General features: G+C 46.5%; 1 protein-coding gene across 1 annotated transcript; it reads left to right on the top strand.

Moving 5' to 3' along the window:
* Positions 1–3,249: 3,249 nt before the first annotated feature.
* Positions 3,250–20,334, top strand: SCAMP4 (secretory carrier membrane protein 4). The gene is made up of 7 exons (XM_035119144.3): positions 3,250–3,399; positions 8,482–8,538; positions 10,085–10,213; positions 11,665–11,821; positions 12,785–12,886; positions 13,329–13,446; positions 16,518–20,334. The coding sequence occupies exons 2-7, from the start codon at positions 8,532–8,534 to the stop codon at positions 16,692–16,694; spliced, it is 690 nt and encodes a 229-aa protein (XP_034975035.1). The 5' UTR covers positions 3,250–3,399; positions 8,482–8,531; the 3' UTR covers positions 16,695–20,334.
* Positions 20,335–21,572: the final 1,238 nt, after the last annotated feature.

Raw genomic sequence — 21,572 nt, 5'->3', positions numbered from 1 at the left:
AAAGATTATACGTTGAGAACACCCCCTTGGTTTCACGGCAGATTGGAGATTTGAACCCAGATCTTATCATCAGACATTTAACGCTGGTGCCAGGACCATGCTGTGCCAAGAGGGAACCCTTCAGGGCTTACAGAAATCCTAGCAACAGGAAGGGAAGTTGGCACAGGAAAGGGAATGAAGGGATTAAAAAAAAAATTAAGTAAACAAGAAATACCAGTTTCTTTCTTTCTTTCCTTCTTTTCTTTTGCAGTAAAAAATGATAACAACTGCCCAACAGCCCTGCAAAACTCCATTGTAAAGTACTTTGGATTAAAAAATTAAAACATTCCTTCAGTAGCACCTTAAAGACCAACTAAGTTTTTATTTCGGTATGAGCTTTCGTGTGCATGCACACTTCGTCAGATGCACACGAAAGCTCATACCAAAATAAAAACTTAGTTGGTCTTTAAGGTGCTACTGAAGGATTTAATTTTATTTTGTTTTGACTCAGACCAACACGGCTACCTACCTGTAATTCTACTTTGGATTAGTAGAACATGCATGTTCAAAGTAAGAAAAGCTCAACAACTTTAATCCCCAAAAAAGCTCCAGAACTTTGGTCGGCCGCCATGCATGTTGACATCATCAAATCTGGCCCTTTTTTTTAAAAAAAGGTTGGGCACCCCTGGAGCCAATATTTATTGTTATTGTTATTGTTATTGTGATGCCACGCATCCCTGGAAGCCAAGCCCATGTATCGGTATTTACTTTTTAAACCCTTAAAAACCACCTCAACCCTGGGCAGCTTAACTCAGAGCGGTAGTCCTGCTAAGCTCAGCAACCTAAAATGCACCCAAGGTTCACTGAGAAAGATGATGATTAGAAAAAAGGTCCTTTAATTCTTTAACATGGGTAAGCAAGCTAAGGCTTGGGGGCCGGATCCGGCCCAATCGCCTTCTAAATCCGGCCCGTGGACGATCCAGGAATCAGCTTGTTTTTACATGAGTAGAATGTGTGCTTTTATTTAAAATGCATCTCTGGGTTATTTGTGGGGCATAGGAATTCGTTCATTATTTTATTTATTTGTCCAAAATATAGTCCCCCCCCCCACAAGGTCTGAGGGACAGTGGACCGGCCCCCTGCTGAAAATGTTTGCTGACCCCTGCTTTAATGGGTAGCAAACCTCAATGCCGACAGGACAAATATTGGGCCCATTTAATGGGTCTTTAATGGGGTAGGAACCCTAAATGCCGACAGGACAAATATCGGGTCCATTCTGACAACTATTGGGTCCATTCTCTCACTTCTGATCCTTCTTGATTCCCTCATATCCGGGGGGGGGGGGTTGGACTAGATGACCCCTGAGGTCCCTTCCAACTCTACAATTCTACAATTCTCTTGTCTACAATTCCGACAGGTTATACCAATAATACCAGCTGATAAACTGCATTTACCCAGTTGATGTATTTTTTATTTTATTTTTAGGAAAGGTCTGCAGCATAGCTGTCAACCTTCCCTTTTTTTGCTGGAAATTCCCTTATTTTAGCGCCGTTTCCCACTGCTATCCTGGATTGTTAGATATACCTTAGACTGTCCCCGGACAGGTGAGGCTGCTGATCCCTTATTTTCAAATCCGAAAGTTGACAGCTATGGTCCGCGGGTTTATTTTTGGCTACTTGGAGATTTTTGTTTGGAAATCCTGACATCCAGTGGATGACGACTGCATGACAGCTGAATAAAAAAATTCCTTCTAGTAGCACCTTGGAGACCAACTAAGTTTGTCATTGGTATGCGTTTCCGTCTGCAGGCACACTTAAGTTGGTCTCTAAGGTGCTACTGGAAGGAATTTTTTAACCAGGGTAGCGCTGTGGGTTAAACCACTGAGCCTCTTGGGCTTGCCAATCAGAAGGTCGGCGGTTCGAATCCCCGTGACGGGGTGAACTCTGTCCCTGCTTCTGCCAACCTAGCAGTTCGAAAGCACAAAGTGCAAGTAGATAAATAAGTACTGCTCTGGTGGGAAGGTCCACGGCCTCCCATTGCCAGTAAAGCGAGATGAGCACCACAACCCCAGAGTCATCCTCGACTGGACCTAACAGTCAGTCGTCCCTTTATCTTTACCTTGGCGTGTTTTCCCCCCAAAGGATTCTGGGAGCTGTAGTTTGTTAGCGGTGGAGACCCTTATTCCCCTTCCAGACCTGCCCTTCCCAGAGTTCCCTGGGAACTTGTGGGCATCCATAGCTGCCAAGTTATCCCTTTTTTAAAGGGAAATTCCCTTATGCTGAATAGGCTTCCTCGTGAGAAAAGGGAAAACTTGGCAGCTATGGGCATCTGTTCAGAGAGGCAATAATGGAGTGTGCCTCCGGGGGTGAAATCAAAAGTTTTCAGCAGGCGCTGAAAAGAAAACGAAGGGGAAAAATAGATAGCTTAGGTCTGGAAGTTTGACATTTGTCCCGTATCTCAGGCCTGTAAATTTACATTTATTATCTCGGGCCCTTTATTTTAGAGTATATTTATTTAGAGTACTGTATATAGATTTTAATTGTAGATGGTTAGATGTGTTTTTGTTTTTTTTGTAAATATGGGATATAAATCTCTAAAACAACCAGTCAATACAATTTTAAAAGTTCTATTTTACAAAGAAAATAGGTGTGTCATATTTTTTTTAAAAAATTAATAAAGCATTGTGTTCATGCCTGATGTCAAGGGCCAGGGAGTTCCAAAGTTGCCACAGTAATTATTGTGTAAATTTTGTTTTTCGTTGGTATAAATAAGTAGGCATTACTTTTGCAATCAGCGTTAATCCAAAACAGTATATCATTGTCGTTGCGCACATCTGACTTCAATAGATTAGCTTCGTGTGCTTAAGGCTAGTTTGCATTTCAGCAATTCTGTCCCAACCGAGACACCGTAGCCCCCCTTTCCTCCTTTCTGTCTCCTTACATAGAGATAAGAAAAACAAGACTTGCTCACCTTATTTTACAGCTATAGAACTACCTCACCCGCGCGAATGAGGAACCCGATACCACTGGATGGAATAAGGCTTTTATATTGTTTTGGGCTTAAGTCTTGGACCTGCTTGCCGCCCTTGGCTCCACGTGAAGCTTCTTCCTTTCCAAACGAATCCCGGAATTCCATCCCCGTGTGCGAGTTTAAAAGAAAAGTCTATATTCTTTTCTTTGCGCTCTCTCTCTCGCCCTAGGCGTCCGCCTGCCGACGGCCGTCCCGTGACCGGCCGCGGTCGCCGATGGGAGTTGCAGTCCCGCCTCCCGCGACGCCCTATGAGGGAAGTCTCTTCGAGGACTACGACTCCCAGAAGCGTACCGCGGGGGACCGGAGGGCTGGAAGAAAAGCTCCGGGAAAAAGAGCGAAGGGCAGCGGCGGTGGCGGCAGAGGCAGATGCTGGGAGAGGCGTCGGAGGAGGTAACGGACCCGGGAACCGCGGCTCCCGCTTCCCCCAACACCCTCAGACCCAGGGGCGCCGTTGATTGGCTGGCCGGGCCGGGAGGGGGCGGGGCTTGCACCAGGAGCCCGGGCAAAGGGCGCGTGTTGCACGCCCGGCGCGTGTGCAAGCGTGGGAGGCCGGGGGTGGGGCTCTGTTTGCAACGGTTGCCATTGCTGGGTTGCATGTGCCGCGGCCGGGGAAGCTTCCAGGGTATTGCAATTCTGTCTGCAGCAATGTTGGCTTTGCAGCCGTGCATTGAGTTTGCTATGCAACAGTTGGTTTGGCTATGTTTTCATTTATGCTGGAAGCTGCCCAGAGGTGGCTGGGGCAAGCCTGTCAGGTGGACGGGGTACAAACAAACAGGCAGACAAACAAACAAACAAATATTATGATTGTCATCATCATTTTCATCATCATTATTACTATTAATTTATATTTATAATAAATAAATATAAACGCTGAAACACAAGCTCATAAAATAGTGCAATCACATTTGTTACGCTGACACAAGCTCATAAAATAGTGCAATCACATTTGTTAGACTTGACTTTGCAGCAATAATTATATTTGCTTTAGTTGGGTTTTTGCTGCAGTGCATTGTGGTTGATATGCAACAGTTGGTTTTTCCTAGTTTTTTTTATTATTTACGTTTTGAACAACTGGGGCTTGGTCAAGAAGTATTTAATGCTGCCAACATTTATTTAAACATCAGGTACTTACTGCTTTTCTAAGCACCAGGCAGATATATATGTGTGTGTGTGTGTGTGTGTGTGTGCAGGTATATATTTAAAAGGGTCTGTAAAAATAATAAAAACAAGCAATTGGGAGTGATTATGTTGATTTGGAGGGCTGGGACAGCTTTCTGGAGGTGATGCGAATGTCGCAAGTTGAGTTTGGATCACACTTAGGAAAGCTAAGAAGGTCCCTGAGTCACGGCTTCCTCCGAGAGTTCTGCAAATCGGTTGCCAGGCCAAAAGCCATTTCTCTGGAAGGAGAAGAGGGAATCTGACAGCTCATGTGATTTTTTAAAAAAGTCTTGATTTATTATTATTATTATTAAGTCTGCAGTGTGGGTCGATCCTCGCCGCTTCCAGGAACAGGTTCTGATCTGGAACAAACGGCGAACTCCTTGCAAGGGTGCATGCTTGAAAACAGCTGACTCTCCCATGCTGAACCTCATTTGCTACCACGGTATTTGGGGAGAAACTAGCCAGGCATATGATCTTAGAGCCAGCTCTCGAGGGTTTTCGTTCCCAGCTTGAGGGGGAAAACCATCAGGGTGTGTTGAGCAGGCAAATAAGGAGAGGGTATTGAATTGAATTGAACCAGCCGATGTTATTTTATTTAATTGAGCCAGCTGATAAGGGCACCGTAAACTCAGCTCCAAATCATGTAAGGACTTGCCATTCCGGAGGCTAAATATTAGGTGCCTGAAGTCCATAGGGAAGTCAGTGCTTTACCCAGTAGAGAAGTTTGTGGGGCCTTGGGCTAAAAACTCAATTTTTTGGAGAAGTAGTAATGAGAAAAATTGCTTTAATATACCAAGAGGTCTGGAGGGTGGCAAGCAACATGAGAACAGGATTCTTTGTGGCGAATTTTGAATGCAGCCATCGGAGCAAAAGGTGACACCCTCTTTCTCCATGAATTTGCCCCAATCTTTTAAAGCCATCCGAGTGGGTGGCCATTTCTGAATCCCACGGGAGTGAGTGCCACATTTTGGCTGCGTGAAGGCTTGATTAGATAAAAGTGTGCAGTTTGCATGCAAACCAACGGTGGAGTTTGCATTCTTGGTTGTCTTCAATCTGGGTTTGTAGTCGTGCAAAAGCTGTTGCAAAAAGGGCAGAGAGATAATTTTATCCTTCCTGGTGTGACATCTGCTCTTGAAATGTCTTTAAGGCTTCCTGTTTTTTAAACAGCTTTTCTGTCTTCTCAAACGCCTTGGTACTCAAACAACTCGGAACCGAAACACTGCAAACCCGGAAGTAAGTGTTGCGGTTTGCGAACGTTTTTCAGAAGCCAAAAGTGCTCCGTTTTGAGTGTTACGCTGAGGTCTGTCTGTTTTTGCTATTTATTTTGCATTTTTGTTTTTGCGGCTCTTTTGTTTTTGCGACTGTGTGGAACCCAGTTCAACTACTGATGGATTGATTTTTGTGCATTGCAGTACATTGTTTATTGCTTTTCATTTTATGGATCCATGGTCTCTCGTTAGATAGTAGAATTCATGTTAAATTGCTGTTTTAGGGGTTGTTTTTAAAAGGGTTTGGTTTTGGAACGGACTTCCGGAACGGACTGAGTTTGAGAACCAAGGTACCACTGTATGTATGGGGGTGGGTATGCTTCCTCAAGGAACCTCCTGAGAATAGACAAAAGGAATAGACAGGTGCACACGAACAAAATATAAAGTGTAGAATGCACAAGAGTTTTTGCCTCATTCATTTTGCGGGTGGAGGTTCCAGTGCCTTTCAGAGCAAGTCCCACTGTGTCCAACTTTAATTGAGAATTCTGGGAACTGTAGTTTGAAGGTGCTGGGATTTGTAGCTCTGGCAGGTCAGCACCCTTGAGCTACAGTTCCCACGATTCTGTGTGGCTGTTTAAAGGTCGAATCCTGGGAATTGTCACTTGTAAAGGAAGCTGTGAGCCCTGGCACCCTTAAGCCAACAGTTCTGTTTATAAGTTACAGGGAACCAGGCAGAGGGCCTTCTCGGTAGTGGCACCCACCTCCCACCAGAGGTCAAAGAGAACAACAATTGCCAGACTTTTAGAAGACATCTGAAGGCAGTCCTGTTTAGGGAAGCTTTTAATGTTTGATTTCTGTATTTTAATGTTTTGTTGGAAGCCGCCCAGAGTGGCTGGGGGAACCCGGCCAGATGGGCGGGGTATAAATAATAAATAATACCGGTAATAATTATTATAAGGGTCATTTAAAATACACGGCGTGGGGTTGACCAATTGAAGAAGAGAGGCTGCCGTTAGCCTAGCTTGCCTAAATCAATTTAAAATATAGCAAAAATAAAACAGGCCTTTTAAAATGAGGGGAAAAAACAGATTAAGGACGTGATCAGGACGTTTTCCGGGAACGTGACGGGTGTTCCCTTGGCTTTTACGACCTTGTCAAGGCATGTTTTTCATTCATCCGAGATGGCAGGAAACTAGGACATCTAGAATTAGACCTTTCCTTTCCTTTTTTAAGCAGAAAAACAGTTGGTGTGGGAAGATGATACTTGGCAGCTAAATTGGCGAGCAGTTTGCACAGAGGTACAGGCCAGCATCGGTGCGGGACTGCCTTGCCATCATTGCTGACTCCCAGAGGTCTCTGAAATAATAATATATTTATTTATACCCCGCCCATCTGGCTTGGTTTCCCCAGCCGCTCTTGGCGGCTTCTATTAAACATTAAAAGCTTCCCTAAACAGGGCTGCCTTCGGATGTCTTCTAAAAGTCTGGTAGTTGTTTTTCTCTTTGACATCTGGTGGGAGGGCGTTCCACAGGGCGGGTGCCACCACCGAGAAGGCCCTCTGCCTGGTTCCCTGTAACCTCACTTCTCGCAGGGAGGGAACCACCAGATGGCCCTCGGCGTTGGACCTCAGGGCAGAACGATGGGGGTGGAGACGATCCTTCAGGTATACTGGACCGAGGCCATTTAGGGCTTTAAAGGTCAGCACCAACACTTTGAATTGTGCTCGGAAACGTACTGGGAGCCAATGTCGGTCTTTCAGGACCGGTGTTATGTGGTCCGGGTAGCCACTCCCAGTCTCCAGTCTAGATGAAGATGGGGATGAATCAATTTAGGAGAGCCATTCATTCCTGAGAGGAGGGAATACGTCTTCCTAGACGAGAAACCTGTGTTGTGGTCATTCACCCCCCACCCCCCAGGTATCATTGGAGGAATGCCTCTGTTCGAAAGAGGCATTCCCTCCCAGGTGGTGGAGGTGCTTCTTCCGCAGAGCCGCGAATATTCTGGGCTGCATCCCTCCCTCCCTCTCTCTAGCAGAGCTGTTTGCTTGGCAAAAAATAAAAATTAAAAAAGGGCTGCTTCTGAGCAGAGAGAGAGAGAGAGACACACACGCCTCTTTGTATTATACTCCCTGGGTGCTTTTTTTGAAAAAGGCACCCAGGACAAAGGGGTCTTCTGTCTGCCCGGATGAAAGGAGGAGGCTGTGGCTGGTTTTTTTCGGAGCGTGGCCGCGTTAACCCGCTGCGTGTCGGAGTTTACGGGTGGGCAAATCGGGGGGAGCCCCCGTGACAGAAGACCCTCTTTCCACAACCCGTTCCACTGTCAAAAACGATAGGAAGAGTATTCCTATTGTTTAGTCGTAATCTCCTTTCCTGTAACTTGTCCGGATCGAGGGAAGTCATAGCCTTGGCTCTGTTCCGCCTTGGAGCCCCGTGTCCAGTTCTGGGCACCACAATTTTAAGGAGGATGTTGACAGTCCAGAAGGTGCGTGATCAAGGGTCTCAAAACCAAGCCTGATGAGGAATGGTTGAAGGAGCTGGGTATGTTTAGCCTGGAAAAGAGTAGACTGAAAAGAGATAGGAGAGCCATCTTCCGATATCTGAAGGGCTGCCGCAGGGAAGAGGGAGAAAGCTTGTTTTCTCCTGCTCCGGAGGGCAGGACTCGAACCCGTGGCTTCAAGCGACAAGAAAGGGGATTCCGACTCAACGTCAGGAAGAACTTTCCGACAGTAGGAGCTGTTTGACCGTTTGGTGGGAGGTGACGGACTCTCCTTCCTTGGAGGTTTTTAAGTAGAGGTTGGATGGCCATCTGTCATGGATGCTTTAGCTGAGATTTCTGCATTGCAAAGGGGGTTGGACTGGATGACCCTTGGGAGTCCCTCCCAACTCTAAAATTCTGTGATATTTCTTGACTTTAAATCACCTGCGTTGCTAAGTATTCGGTTTGGGGTCGATGAAACGCTGCTTTGCTGCAGGTGCGGCTGTTTTGTTTCTTTGCCAAATTAACTTTCTTCCCGTATAGGTGGGCGTCCTCTAGCCCCGAAGAAACGAGATATGTTCTGCTGAGGCTCAGAATTTGTTTTTGTTTTGTTTTTTGTCTCTCGTAGGGTCGGCTCTGACTTGAAAACTGCCCTGTGGGAAACACCCGAAGAACGAAATGGCAGGTAACAAGATTCACGGGAACGGTTTTGAGCCTTCCGCCCAGCCCGTCTGAAAAACAGTGTTTGATTGCAGATTATTCTTCCAACCCTGTGATTCTAAAGCCACTTCTGACACCCGTTGTGCCCGTGTGTGTTTTGAGAACTGTGCAAAAAGGCCTGCTGTTTACTAGGCTGAAATATGCATGTCTCCTACAGAATACAGGTGGTACCTTGGTTCTCAAACTTAATCCATTCCGGAAGTCCGTTCCAAAACCAGGGCGCGCTTTCCCATAGAAAGTAATGCAGAACAGATTAATCTGTTCCGGACGTTTAAAAACAACCCCTAAAACAGCAATTTTACATGAATTTTACTCTCTAACGGGACCATTGATCCATAAAATGAAAGCAATAATCAATGTAATGTACTATAAAATAAATAAGACAGTATTGTAGAATGTAGATGATAAAAATTAGAATTATATATTTTTTTCTTACCTGCAGTGATGATAGTCATTGTTTGGATGGGGGGCTTTTATCCATTTCCGCAGTCAAAATAAATCAGTCAGTAGCTGAATTGGGTTCCACACAGTCACAGAAACAATTTAACCAAAAAGCCTTAGAAACAAAAACGCTAGATAAATACTAAAAACAAAAGCGCCAAACTTAATCCGTTCCAGAAGTCTTTTTGACTTCCGAAATGTTCGAAAACCAAGGCGCAGCTTCTGATTGGTGCAGGCGCCCCGGAAACAATAGCTGACAGCTGCTTCCGACATTCGGCTTCCCAAAAACTTTCAAAACCGGAACACTTTTAGGAACTAAGGCATTTGAGAACCAAGGTACACTTTTAACTTTTATTTAAAGTGACCCAGATGTGCACACACACATGAACACTCCCTCCTTAGCCAAAGAATGCTTCCAGGACGGCTTGCAAGATCGGGAGGGATAAAAAATAGGGGGCGGTATAAGTAAGAATATAAAGGTTTAATAAGGACATGAAGAAAACTGAAAATGGACTGGAACTATAAGGAATGTTATACTACCAGACATATGAATTCAAAAATAGCAGAAGAAATAGTGTGGAAGTCGAATTTATAAGTTCTAAGTTCTAAGTTTAAGTCTTTAATGTTAAGTTGAATTTCTAATTTGAGAATTAAGACTAGGAGACAAGGTAAAAGATAAATTGTAAATACAACAAATGTAATGAGATTAAATGTTTGACTATGTAATATGCTTTATTGTGAAAAGTAATAAAAATACGTGAGAAAAAAAAAGGGCTGGCTAAAAGGTCAATTGGAAAAATGTAGCGAAAGCCATTCGACTTCTGGAGCATGTTCGGAAACGGAAGCAATTGCTTCCAGGTTTTTGGCGTTTGAAAACCGAAACATTCAGCTACTGAGACGCTCGAAAACCGAGTTGCCACTGTACATCGTTTGTAATTGGCAGTTCCTATCTGTTGTGTTTTTGGGGGAGATTTTTGAGCCGCCAACTTAACCTTCCGGCGGCAAATGCGCCGTTTCGCAAACCCACCCTCTTTTTTTCTCCACTTTGCTTTTTTTCGTTCTTTTCCCAGAGAAAGTGAACAACTTCCCTCCGCTCCCCAAATTCATCCCGCTGAAGCCATGCTTCTACCAAAACTTTGCCGATGAGATTCCCATCGAACATCAGACGCTGGTGAGAAGGATCTATCACTTGTGGATCTGTAAGTTTCCCCCGGGGGGGAAAAGCGATGTTCAGGGTGGATAAAAATCAATGATTTTTTTTTAAAGTAAATAAATAAATAAAAAATGGGATTTTTAAAATTTTAAATCGGGATTTTTAAAATAAAATGCTTTTGGAGGAAAAATCTAAAGATAGTTTTCTGTTAAAGTTACATGACATTTGTCTTCTGGGTTTCTGGGGTTTTTCCTGTTATTATTCTGCAAAATCAAGAGAGAAAGTTAGAAAGCCATTAGTCGAGGTTGATGGAAGTCGCAGGGCTGTGATAGCCAAAGGTTTGTTATATTGTGGATGTTATGTTTGGACAAGAAGAAGAGGAAGAAGAGGAAGAGGAAGAGGAGGAAGAGGAAGAGGAAGAGGAAGAGGAAGAAGAAGAAGAAGAAGAAGAAGAAGAAGAAGAAGAAGAAGAAGAAGAAGAAGAAGAATTTATTTCTAATAATATATAACCAAATCAGTAATTTTGGATATAACTGTAAAAGCTACACTGAAAATTGATTATTCCAAAAATGAAACCTTCACCTGCTTGTAAATATTGAAGATTTATAACAGCAAGGATGTGTCTTTCTGTAAAAAAGAAGGTGATGATTTAATTCAAGTCTTATTGACTAGAGCAGGCATCCCCAAACTTTGGCCCTCCAGATGTTTTGGACTACATTTCCCATCATCCCTGACCACTGGTCCTGTTAGCTAGGGATCATGGGAGTTGTAATAATAATAATAATAATAATAATAATAATAATAATAATAATAATTTATTTATACCCCGCCCATCTGGCTGGGCCTCCCCAGCCACCCTGGGCGGCTTCCAACAGAAAAATAAAACACCGTAATCTATTAAACATTAAAAGTCTCCCTGAACAGGGCTGCCTTCAGATGTCTTCTAAAAGTCTGGTAGTTGTTTTCCTCTTTGACATCTGTTGGGAGGGCGTTCCACAGGGCAGGCGCCACCACCGAGAAGGCCCTCTGCCTAGTTCCCTGCAACTTGGCTTCTCGCAACGAGGGAAACGCCAGAAGGCCCTCGGCCCTGGACCTCAGTGTCCGGGCAGAACGATGGGGGTGGAGACGCTCCTTCAGGTATACTGGACCGAGGCCATTTAGGGCTTTAAAGGTCAGCACCAACACTTTGAATTGTGCTCGGAAACGTACTGGGAGCCAATGTAGATCTTTTAAGACATGTCCAAAAACCAATAAAAATTATATATATATATAAAATACCTGTAAAAAGGAATTTGCAGCTGTGTCCCAGAAGGGGATTGAACCCACAACCTTGGCACCCCACGCCCTACCCAAGTGAGCTATCCCAGATGCTGGACTTGCCGAGCTCTGTCTCCTCTGTGCAGTGCAGGAAAAGCACCCTCTTTCCAGGAAAAACAAACAACCCCCTGTTTCTGTTGCCTGAAGACATTTCTTTTCTTTCTCTCCCGTCTTCCACAGTCTACTGCATCACCTTGGGCGTCAATCTCATCGCCTGCTTGGCCTGGTGGATCGCCGGCGGTTCCGGGGCCAACTTCGGCCTGGCACTCCTCTGGCTGCTCGCTTTCAGCCCCTGCGGTTATGTCTGCTGGTTCCGGCCGGTCTACAAAGCCTTTCGGTAAATGGCCCGCCCGCCTGCATTTATCTCCCCAAAATCTCCAGGACTGTTGTTGCTAAGAGCCCTGTGGATGCGCTCATTTTTGTGTTTTGTTTTTGTTTTTTAAAACCTCTCTGCAAGGAGAAATCTAGTCCATCAAGAAACTGGCTCCCAAAGTGCTGTCTTTCTCCTTGCGGCATTCAGAAGCGGCGTCTTCCGCACTCGCTGCCTTATGAAACCACAATAAAACATCGAACTTTTATTTATTTATTATTATATTTATTTATATTTATAATATTTATATTTATATTTATACCCTGCCCATCCGACTGGGATGCAGCCCTTCTGAACCACCTGAGAGAACTTCTTATTTTTTATTTCTGTCTATTTGCTTTTCTATTAGATTTCAAAATTCTTACATTTTCAGGGGGGAAAGGAAAACATAGGGCTTCCCTTTCTCTCTTTCCTTTTATTTTCCCCTTCCCAAACCTTTCTCTTCTCCTCTCCTGAGCTCTTAATTCTAACTTAAAACGCTGCTGAACCAAACTCACAGCCCCCTAAACCGATTATCTGCCTATGTAATGATTTTTCATGTTATCCTATAAGAATTTCCCAGCCCTCCTTAAACCCGATTCCCGAGAGAGAACTTTTGCATGTGTTGTGGAAGGGCAGGGATTATTGGCTAGTTTCCGTTCTTTCTTTTTGTTATATCCAACAAATTGTGAAACCACAATAAAACATCAAACTTTTAACAACAACAACAACAACAACAACAATTTTTATTATTTATACCCCACAAACAACAAACATTTAAAAACTTCCCTATACACGGCTGCCTTCAGATATCTTCTAAAAGTCTGATCATTATCTCCATGACGTCTGGCGGGAGGGTGTTCCACAGGGCAGCGCCACCACCGAGAAGGCCCTCTATCTGGAATGTTTTCATCCATTTGAATCCTCTCTCTTTTCCCTTTTCTCCTGCAGGTCGGACAGCTCTTTTAACTTCATGGCTTTCTTCTTCGTCTTCGGAGCGCAGTTCGTCCTGACCGTCATTCAAGCCATCGGCATCGGCGGGTGGGGAGCATGGTAAGTTTATTAGTTTCTGAAAAGATTGAGGGTATACGGCCATACTTTGGAAGTCATTAGACAGCCGAGTTCCCGAACGTCTTGGCTCCCGGACGTCGCAAACCCGGAAGTGAGTGTTCCAGTTTGCGAACTATTTTTGGAAGCCGAATGTCCGGCGCAACTTCCGATTGGCTGCAGGAGCTTCTAGCCCGGAGCGAGCCCTGTTGAGCCTGACGGGGGCCGTGGGACAGGCAACGGGACGCCCAAGCTGGTTTGGGCATGCATAGGATTTGTGCCGCTTACTGATTGGCAAATGGCGCCAGTTTGATGTCATAAGACTCCAGCTCTCCTTGCTCCCGGGGACAGGTGAAAATCAGAGCCAGGAAGCTTTTATGAGAAGGTCTGCTCCAGAATGCAAGCTTTGCCATCCAGCAATTACCGGTGCTTTTTTCTTCTCTTCCAGCGGGTGGCTGGCGGCCGTGACGTTCTTCGGCACGAGCGTCGGGGCTGCCGTGATCATGCTCATCCCGGCGATCATGTTCACGTTTTCGGCACTGGTAATGCTGGTCTGCCTCCTGCGGGTAAGTGAGGCTTCGGGGCCTGAGAATGCATCCAGCTGGGAGGGTGCCCGCCGTATCCCTGCACGAGTCTCTGCTCAGATGTACCTCTTCTTAAATCTCCTCCTGCTAGTAACCTTTCGCGGCTCCTTCGTGTGCCTGAAGCTTTGAGCAACTTCCTCATTATTGTTATTATTATTATTATTAGCGATGATGTTGATTACCCTTCCTTCTCTCAGAGGGTCCTGTTTGCAAGACAGTGGCACCTTGGTTCTCAAACTTAATCCGTTCCGGAAGTCCATTCCAAAACCAAAACATTCTGAAACCAAGGCACGCTTTCCCATAGAAAGCAATGCAAAACGAATTAATCCGTTCCAGACTTTCAAAAACAACCCCTAAAACAAGCAATTTAACATGAATTTTACTATCTAACGAGACCATTGATCCATATAATGAATGCAACAATCAATGTACTGTACAAGAAATACATAAGACAGTATAAGGTAAAGGTAAAGGGACCCCTGACCATTAGGTCCAGTCGTGACCGACTCTGGGGTTGCGGCGCTCATCTCGCTTTACTGGCCGAGGGAGCCAGCGTACAGCTTTCAGGTCATGCGGCCAGCATGACTAAGCCACTTCTGGCGAACCAGAGCAGCGCACGGAAACGCTGTTTACCTTCCCGCCGGAGCGGTACCTATTTATCTACTTGCACTTTGACATGCTTTCGAACTGCTAGGTGGGCAGGAGCAGGGACTGAGCAACGGGAGCTCACCCCGTCGCGGGGATTCGAACTGCCGACCTTCTGATCGGCAAGCCCTAGGCTCTGTGGTTTAACCCACAGGGCCACCCACGTCCCTATATAAGACAGTATAGTATATGATAAAAATTAGAATGATATATTTTTTCTTACCTGCATTGATGATAGTTATTTGTTTGGATGGGGGTCTTTTATCCATTTCCGCAGTCAAGATAAATCAATCAGCAGCTGAACTGGGTTCCACACAGTCACACAAACAAATTAACAAAAAACAACAACACCCAAAAATACAAAATAAAGAGTACAAACAAAAATGCCAAACTTAATCCGTTCCGGAAGTCTGTTCGACTTCCGAAATGTTCGGAAACCAAGGCGCAGCTTCTGATTGGTGCAAGCGCCCCGGAAACAATAGCCGACAGCCACGTTGGACGTCCAGCTTCCGGAAAACATGAGAACTGGGACCCTTGCTTCCGGGTTTTCGGCGTTTGGGAACCAATAATAATAATAATAATAATAATAATAATAATAATAATAATAATAATAATTTATTATTTATACCCCGCCCATCTGGCCGGGTTCCCCCAGCCACTCTGGGCGACTTCCAACAAAACATTAAAATACAGAAATCAAATATTAAAAGCTTCCCTAAACAGGGCTGCCTTGAGATGCCTTCTAAAGGTCTGGTAACTGTTGTTCTCTTTGACCTCTGGTGGGAGGGCATTCCACAGGGCGGGAGCCACTACCGTGAAGGCCCTCTGCCTGGTTCCCTGTAACTTGGCTTCTCGTAGCGAGGGAACCGCCAGAAGGCCCTCGGCGCTGGACCTCAGTGTCCGGGCAGAACGATGGGGGAGGAGACGCTCCTTCAGGTATACTGGACCGGGGCCGTTTAGGGCTTTAACCGAGGTACCATTGTATTGGAAAACTGTTAAAAATGCACGTCTCGCGTGTCAGAAGGCAGGTTAAAGAGATGCGTCTTCTGCATTTGACAGCAGCTATAAAAGGAAGCTTCCTGTCTCAACACTTCGGGGAGGGAGTGCCACACTTTAGGGGCTGCCTTGTCGTACGGCAACCCTAACTAATCTAAATCTTGGCACTCGAGACGGTCTGTAAGGAAGGAGGTCATCTTCCAGCAACATAGCAAGAAGACCAGACCTCGGGAGGAGGAGAAGGAGGGTGGACGCAGTTTCTCCATATGAGTAGCTTGCAGGGTGGATGAAAATCAATGGCTTAAAAAAAATAAATCGGATTCTTTAATTTATTTAAATTGGATTTTTAAAATAAAATGCTTTTGGAGGGAAAATCTTCCTAAAGATAGTTTTCAATTGAAGTTACATTCTAGTCCAAAGGCTATTAATCAGGAAATAAGGATTTGTTTCAAGTTTTTCCCCATGTGCTAAAACTCAATCTAAGTTTTTTATTTTAAAAAAATTGTTTAACCCAGGCATGTCCAAAGTCTCTTTTGGGGGCCTAATCCAGCTTCATCTGGCCCCTGTGGCATTTTATTTATAGGGGTTAAATCAGGCATCCCCAAACTGCAGCCCTCCAGATGTTTTGGCCTACAACTCCCATGATCCCTAGCTAACAGGACCAGTGGTCAGGGATGATGGGAATTGTAGTCCAAAACAACTGGAGGGCCAAAGTTTGGGGATGCCTGGGTTAAATCCTAAAGGAAGCTCAACAACTTGGGTAAAATCGTATTTAAAAAGCTCAACAACTTTCGCCAGCCCTGACGCATGTTCACTTCATCAAATCTGGCCCTCTTTGAAAAAAGTTCGGGCACCCCTTGTTTAACCAGACCAATTAACAAACATGGGTACCCAGGCTGTCATGTTATTGTTTTAGTTAAATGAATCATTTAAATTGCTATTAAGGAAACAGTTGTTTTTCTCCTTCCAGTAAAGTACAGCAGACAGGTTGTCCAAATGTAAACAGTAAACCTCACCATAATTTCATAATTGTCTGTATGCATTTCTAATAATATATAACCAAATCGGTAATTTTGGATATAACTGTAAAATCTACACTGAAAATTGACCATTCCAAAAACGAAACCTTCACCTGCTTGTAAATATGAAGAGATTTATAACAGCAAGGATGAGTCTTTCTGTAAAAAAGAAGATGATGATTTAATTCAAGCCTTATTGACTAGAGAGTCTGGCTGCGGTTGGGGCATGGATAAACTGGTGTGTGTGTGTGTGTGTGTGTTGCTCTTTTTAACTGGTAGCGGGGAATATTCTGTAGTTTTCGGCACTTCCCGGAAACGCTGTCCAAGGGGTTTTGAGCTCGAGGTGCTCCCATTTTGACACGCTTTAAAACTCTCCTCCCTCTCCAAAACCAGGTCCATCGGCTTTACCGTGGCGGCGGCGGCAGCTTCCAGAAAGCTCAGGACGAGTGGCAGGCGGGGTCATGGCGGGACCCCCCGAGCCGGGAAGCCCAGTTCAGCAACTTCTCCGGGACCAGCCTCCCCGAGTACCCAACCGTCCCCAACTATCCGCCCGGAGGCAGGTGGCCGTGAGTTCGAAACCAGCTCCCATCAGACTTGGGCCCGGATCGTTTGTTTTTCAGATCGCTGCGAAAAATTTTTTTTTTACATCTCAGTTTTTGTGGATTTCAAAAAAAAATTCCGGGTGGAAGAATAACATCCACGTCGTTCGTCTACTTTTCCCTGGTTTTCCCCCCCTCTCTTTTTGTTTTAAATCATCTTAACGTTCTTGCCTTTTTGGCAACCGCAGAAGAACTTGGAGGACCATGCCGCTTGCTGGTTTGGAACTGCAGGAAGCGTGGCTGTTGCCAACATTTGACTAGTTTGCCTTGAGGGACGTGGGCTGCCATCACTACATTCCTCCCGTGTCCATCCTCACTTTTTTGCCAATGGATGCACGACACAGGCGCGGGGGAAAAGTCACGTCCTTTAACCTTCATAAATTTGCCTTCACGGTCAACCTTTTGCCTAAGAGAGCAGCGGATCACCGCCACGTTCTCCGCCTGCGGGCTTTTTGCCATTTTTTGCAGCCTCCACTCATGCAAATAGTTGTGAGAGGAGGAGAAAGAAGCCTTTGATTATTATTATTTTTATTTAATGTGCCCAGAATGGCGTTGCCCGTTCTCGATCTCTGCCATTCCTTTGAGGCTGCAGCATTGAGAGACAACTTAAGATACGTTGTGGGGGAAGCGTGAAAAACTGAGGAAGTCCCCGCAGGTGGAAAACAAGCACGTCTCCTCTCTCTCTCTGTGCTCAATTTCTATGCGCAGGGATTTGTTTCGGGGCGACCAGGGGAAACACTAAAATGTTAACTCCAGGAAAAAAAGAGGGTGCTTTTCTTGGAAGGCTCGTTCAGTTGAGGGGCTGTGTATGGTTTTTTTTTATGCTTCCCTGCTACTCATTCCTGTCCCCAAACGCCAACCTGCCTGAGCTAGACGAGGAAGACCCTGCGTTTGGCCTGGGAACCCCAAAACGATAGTGGGCTTCTCTCCTTGGTTCTGGCGGATCACATCCTGGCAGGTTTCAACCCAGCAAAGCTTCGCCTCCTGAGTTTCCGCTTTGCAGCTGAATCGGGTATGTGGCCGCCGGCTGTGACCCCCCCAGCCACCCACACAATAAGCAGGAGCAGTGGGGTGACTCCCACAAAACTGAGCAGCACTTAACCTTCTTCCACCCAAATATCACAGCAGCCTTGATCCACAGGACTGTGTGACAGAGCCCATGGGGGGGGCGGGCCTTCTCCCGCCTTTACTCCCTCTCGGAATCCCAGCCGGCTTTTGGCTTCGACTCCCAGCGTAACTGAAACAGAAGCCATCTCTCCAGAACTGGACCCCTCGCCTCAGTCGAAATTTCATTTTGCAACCAGCAAACGCTGTATATCGCCCCAGAATTTCGCTTTCCTTTATTCCCATTTCAAGCGCCATGGGACCGCTTCAGACCTTCATGGCTTTCCCCGTCTATCCCCACCCCCAAAGAAATCCTGAGAGTTATAGTTCGCAGAGGGCGTTGGGAGCTCAGAGCATTCCCATCGCGGAGCTATGCTTCCCAGAGTGGTTTACCGCTCAGCGCTTCTTGGAGGGGAGTTCTGGGAACGCTCGTTGCGTGCGGGGGGCATACAGGCACGTCCGAACAACTCCCGGCGCCCTTCGCGAACTATAACTCCCAGGATTACTTTCGGGGAAGCTGCGAACTGTTTATGAAGTGGCATCATTGTGCTTTAAATGTGTGGTGTGGCCATGCTGTTTTTTCTTTTTTGCAAAGAACTGCATTGTGTTTGGGGGGGGGCTCATTTTCGCCTCCCCACGCCTTGCCAGAATTAAAAGGCGCCCGTTCGTTTCCTTGTCTCGCCTTAGCTATTCTGCTCCCTGGCTTGAGGAGCAGAATTAGAATGTGTTAACCAGGAACTTTCCTGGGGGGAGTACGTGGGTTTCTCAAAACACCCAGAGCGATGGGGGCGGGGGGCGGTTGGGTGGAAACTACTAATGTGAAAACTTTTTTTTACAGGATGGAGCAGGAATTGGGGCAGGGCTAAAAAGCGGGGTGGTCTTTTAGGCCCCTAAATGTTCAAAGCGGTATCGTGCCCCTTTAAGCAGTCCTGGCTTCTCCCTAAGAATCCCGGGAACCGTAGTTTGCCCGGGGGGGGGGCACCCAGTGTGGTTAGGAGACCATGATTCCCTCCGGTTCCCAGCGAATTCCCTAGGCAAGACCATTAAACTGCTCTGCGAGTGGAATCGGGCTCACCTAAAAACAGCACCCTGGGGCAAACTTAAGATTCCTTGGTTTGCGGGGAGCGAGGACTGTTTAGAGCAGTTCAAAACTGCCTTAAAATTCCAGGCCGGGGGGGGGGGGGGCTTTAGTGTTGGGGTCTTTAACGACATGTGCCTTATTGGATTGCAAAAATCGCTCCCGTCGTAACTTAATTTTGCTCTTATTTTCCTTGCTACGGGGTCTGTGATTTGTTTACACTTGAGGAGTGGGTTGGGGGTGTTCCCCCCTTCTTACTCAAAAGGACCAACGTCTTGTAAATACACTCTGAACTTCTCCCCTCCCTCGCGACGAAATCGTGCACGAGGCAACTTGAAAGCCGTGGGGGTCCGAAAGCCTCCCTATGGGGTGGCAACTCTCATCTCAAGAGGCCACAAACCCAGCCTGTTTTGCAGCTGGGGGCAAGGAGCCTGCCTGCCCCCCCTCCCCACCCTGCATAAGGGTGGGCTCCATCTTTGACCGTGGGGCCAGGGCGGCAGTCCGTCCGTTCCCCCCCCCCATCGCCTCTCTCCTAAATAGAGACATTCCTCCATATCGAGAGAATGCCTCTTGCGAACAGAGCCATTCCTCTCTCGCACTACGAAATGCTGTTTGGGGATGTGGGGAGCCTCCCTGGGTTTTTATAGACGGTTGCAGAATTGACAGGGCGGTCACCCCCCCTCCCCGAGCTGTCAGCGAGGTGCCTGGATCGTGGGGCCCCCCATCTCTCGGGGTGCTGAGCGACATATACAAAACAAACCTACCCAACGCCTCGGAAGGAGGGACCTGGATTTGGGGGGGGGGGATCCGCGTTCCGCACACCGGGGGTGTTGTGGTTGTGTGTGTTTTTTTTACATACCAAGCCGAGGCGGCAAATGTTCGCCAAATACTTTCCTTCCTATAAATCTAGGAGGGAGACCCGCAAAACTGACCTGTTTATTCCTCTCTCCTGCACCCTTTCTCTTGACCCCAGAGAACCCTGGGAATTGTAGTTTTTTCGATGCCGTGCCCCCCATGTTCCAGATCTCTGTCTCCCCCCCCCACTTCCCCAAAACAAAAAAAAACCACCCTTGCTTTTTTCTAGCATTGCAGATCCATCTTTGGAGCCAAGTGTGATCTGTTTTTCTTAAATCTCAAAAACTGGATCTCCTCGCAGTTTGCAGTTTCCTGACGCCGTCTTAATATAACCTACTGATAGCTCTCTTTTTGTTGTTGTTTAATAAACAGGAAAATTCATTTGTAACACCATGTTTACACAAGGGAACTAACCGGTACCTTTTTTTGAGGGGTGGGTAAGTGAGCATGGGGGGTCTCAACTCTCCGACGCCACGTTGGTTTTTTTTTTTTTTTGCATTGCAGAATGATCTCGTTAGGCAATTTTTGGTGACTTTGAAAATAAAAATGGAATTAAAAGTTTGCCTACTGGAAAGGGAGAGCCTGTGTGTGTTTTGTGCGATGATTGAATGAACGAGAAATGCAAAGGGTTCAGCATTCTCACAATGGGCAACGAAGATGACCGTACGCTGCCCACGGACTGTCTCACCAGAGTGGTGCATGCTCTGGTTATCTCCAGCTTGGACTACTGCAATGCGCTCTACGTGGGGCTACCTTTAAAGGTGACCCGGAAGCTACAACTAATCCACAATGCGGCAGCTAGACTGGGGACTGGGAGCGGCTGCCGAGACCATATAACACGGCTCTTGAAAGACCTACATTGGCTCCCAGGGCGTTTCCGAACACAATTCAAAGTGCTGGTGCTGACCTTGAAAGGTAGCCCCACGGAGAGCGCATTGCAGTAGCCCAGGCATCCCCAAACTGCGGCCCTCCAGATGTTTTGGCCTACAACTCCCATGATCCCTAGCTAACAGGACCAGTGGTCGAGGAAGATGGGAATTGTAGTCCAAAACATCTGGAGGGCCGAAGTTTGGGGGTGCCTGCAGTAGCCCAAGCGGGAGATAACCAGAGCATGCACCACTCTGGCCAGACAATGCGCAGGCAGGGAGGGTCTCCAGTGGAGCTGGTAGACAGCTGCCCTGGACGCAGAATTGACCTGCGCCTCCATGGACAGCTGTGAGTCCAAACCTGTGACTCCCAGGCTGCGCACCTGCTCCTTCAGGGGGCACAGTTACCCCAGCCTTCCTTGAGCATCTTGGTCGTCCTCCTCTGCCTACCTTCCAGCTTGTCAACATCCTTCTTAAATTCTGGTGCCCAGAACTGGACACAGTATCCCAGGTGTGGTCTGACCCAGGCAGAACAGAGTGAGACTATGACTTCCCTTGATCTGGACACTGGACTTCTGTTGATGCAGCCTAGAATAGCATTGGTCCTTTTTGCTGCTGCAACTGACTGCGGGCTCACTTTCAGCTTGTGGTCCACCGAGACCTCCTAGATCCTTTCCACATGTCCTGCTAGTAGGCCAGGTGTTCCCCATCCTATATTTGTGCATCTTCCTGTCTTAAGTGCACCTTCCTGCCTTAAGTGCAAAACCTGGCATTTGTCCCTGTTGAATTTCATTGTTAGCTTGGGCGCAGCGTATGCAATTGGCAAGTTTCAACCCTGCAGCAGATAGCTGCAAATTATAGCATAGCCCCCCAGGGGGGCAGATAGTGGGGTTCTCCTCCTCCTCCCCTCCCAATTAACTTCCATCTCCAGGGTCCCCAAATTAAC

This window comes from Zootoca vivipara, chromosome 6 (assembly GCF_965207765.1).
Source record: "Zootoca vivipara chromosome 6, rZooViv2.hap1.1, whole genome shotgun sequence".
Classification (NCBI taxonomy): Eukaryota; Metazoa; Chordata; class Lepidosauria; order Squamata; family Lacertidae; genus Zootoca; species Zootoca vivipara.
The sequence above is the reverse complement of the archived record's forward strand: the minus strand, read 5'-3'. Positions and strand labels throughout refer to the sequence as shown.